General features: G+C 65.0%; 1 protein-coding gene across 1 annotated transcript in view; it reads right to left on the reverse strand.

The window, feature by feature from the left end:
• SNCB (synuclein beta) overlaps positions 1-1,654 on the reverse strand; it is a 3,152-nt gene extending 1,498 nt beyond the window's left edge. The window contains exons 1-3 of the mRNA XM_005418840.1: positions 1,603-1,654; positions 638-676; positions 176-294 (exon numbers count right to left, since the gene is read on the reverse strand). Coding sequence (XP_005418897.1) covers positions 176-294; positions 638-676; positions 1,603-1,654 — 210 coding nt within the window. The remainder of the gene's footprint in view (positions 1-175; positions 295-637; positions 677-1,602) is intronic.
• Positions 1,655-1,919: the final 265 nt, after the last annotated feature.

A 1,919-nucleotide genomic window follows, 5' to 3' on the forward strand; every position in this document is an offset into this window, starting at 1 on the left:
GCGCACACGTCCACACAGGCCGCGCACGAGGCCGTGCCCGCCCGGGGCACGAGGAGACCACCTGGGCACCCTCGTGCTCTCTGCTTTGGGGCTGGGGAACAGCCAAAGGGCTCCTCGCCAGAGCTGGGCATGTGCCAGCCTCCCCACGGGCATGGCAGTGCCTGGGGACTCTCACCTTCAGGTCTGCAGGGAACTCCTCCTTCTTCACCAGCCCGGTGGCCGCCGCAATGTTGCCGGCACCGGTGAAGGCGGCCTCGCCCAGCTGGGATGCTTGCTCCTTCGCTTTCTCAGCCACTGCAAGAGCCCAGGGTGCCCATCAGTGCCCCCCCGTGCCAAAAAGGGTGCCCAGCTGTGGCTTCATGCCCTGCGCCACCCACAGGGGAGCTGGCAGGGAGATGCTGGGCAGGATCAGCCTCTCCTCACTTCCTTGCCCTGGTGGGGAGGGGAGGGGGACATGACACTGCTCTGCAGCTGGGCAAGGAGTGTGAGCAGCCGCTGCAAATCCTTGGTTGCCGGCCCTGTTATATAAGAGGCTTTAGCAGAGTGACATCAGCCCCTCAATTAGCCTCTGATCTCGTTAGTGTGGCCATGCTCTCAGGGCCGGAGTACCGTGGCAGGAAGACAGAGGGGCTCGTACCTGAGGTTACGCCTTGCACCACACCTTGGGTTTTACTCCCTGAGGGTAGAAAGAGACAGAGACGTGGTTAGAGGGACTGACAGCTGAGCTCCAACATGTGCCATGCCCAGACCCTGGCAGGGCTCTGAGCCAGGACAGCAGCCTGTGCACACCCCATGCCAGGGCACCTGGGGGGCTGAGCACTTGCCTGGCTCCCCTCAAGGCTGCTGTTGTCCCTGCAGGAGCCAGAACTGGGGCAGCACAGGGCTGCCACCACGTGCCAGGCAGGGCAGAGACCCCAGGGCCCAGCACTGTGTCAGGGCACAGCCAGGCAGGGTGAATGCCAGCAGTGCTGCTGAGAGAAACCTTCCACAGGATCCAAACCTACAGCTGGTGCCAACAGAGCATGGCAAGCCCCACAGCTGGAGTGCCCAGAGTTGGGTGCTGCTGCTGGCTGTGCCAACTCTGCCAGGCTCCCTCAAGCAGAGCAACACCACCCAGGATACCCCATGGAATGGGAGTGGGGTGTCTAGGATGGAAGGAAAGGGAGGGGCTGGGCAGCCCCTGTAGGATGGGGCCTCAGGCTGTTCCTTGAGCTGCTGCACCAGCAAATACACCCTCACGAGGATGGGGCCCAGGGCGGGCACCCACCACTGCCCAGGGGAACAGTTTTGGGGCCTCAGCTCTCCCACAGAGCTTGTGCCCTCTGGAGCAGAACAGAGCAGAGCCTCAGCCCTGCACCCTCCTCCCTCCCACTGCAAGCAGAGCTGGCCTCAGCTCCCGGCCTGGGCATTCCAGCACCACAGACTGCCCAGGAACTGCTCCTCCTGCCAGCCATGTCTTCTAGGACTTGGCTCCGAAGAGATCCCGCCCCCAAGGGGCAGCACGGAGGGACCCCTCAGTCCCCAGCCAGGTGCAGAGGAGATGCCGGTGGGGGATCAGCTCCAGGGCATTGCTTCTCCAAGGGGGACAAACGCGGTCCCCACCCCCCTGCCCCAAGACAGGCACATCGCACACAGGGGTCACCACCTCCATCATGGTCCCTCTGCTTTCCTGCCCAAAGCATCCCGGGCACAGAGCTGAGAGACCCTCAGGCTCAGGCTGGGAGCCTCAAGGGGTCCCGTCCCCGAGGGTTCCATCCCCTCAGCCTGGGGACCGGTCCCCGACTCTGCTCCTGCCTGCGGAGCCCACTCTCCTGCCCTGCAGATTCCCGGGGGGCAGCGAGGCACTGCGGGCACCGACCCTGTGCCCCGGGGCACTCCGCCGCAGGGTGGTCGTGGCGGGGGAGGAGGAGGGGGCGGGG

Source organism: Geospiza fortis, unplaced genomic scaffold, assembly GCF_000277835.1.
Source record: "Geospiza fortis unplaced genomic scaffold, GeoFor_1.0 scaffold55, whole genome shotgun sequence".
Classification (NCBI taxonomy): Eukaryota; Metazoa; Chordata; class Aves; order Passeriformes; family Thraupidae; genus Geospiza; species Geospiza fortis.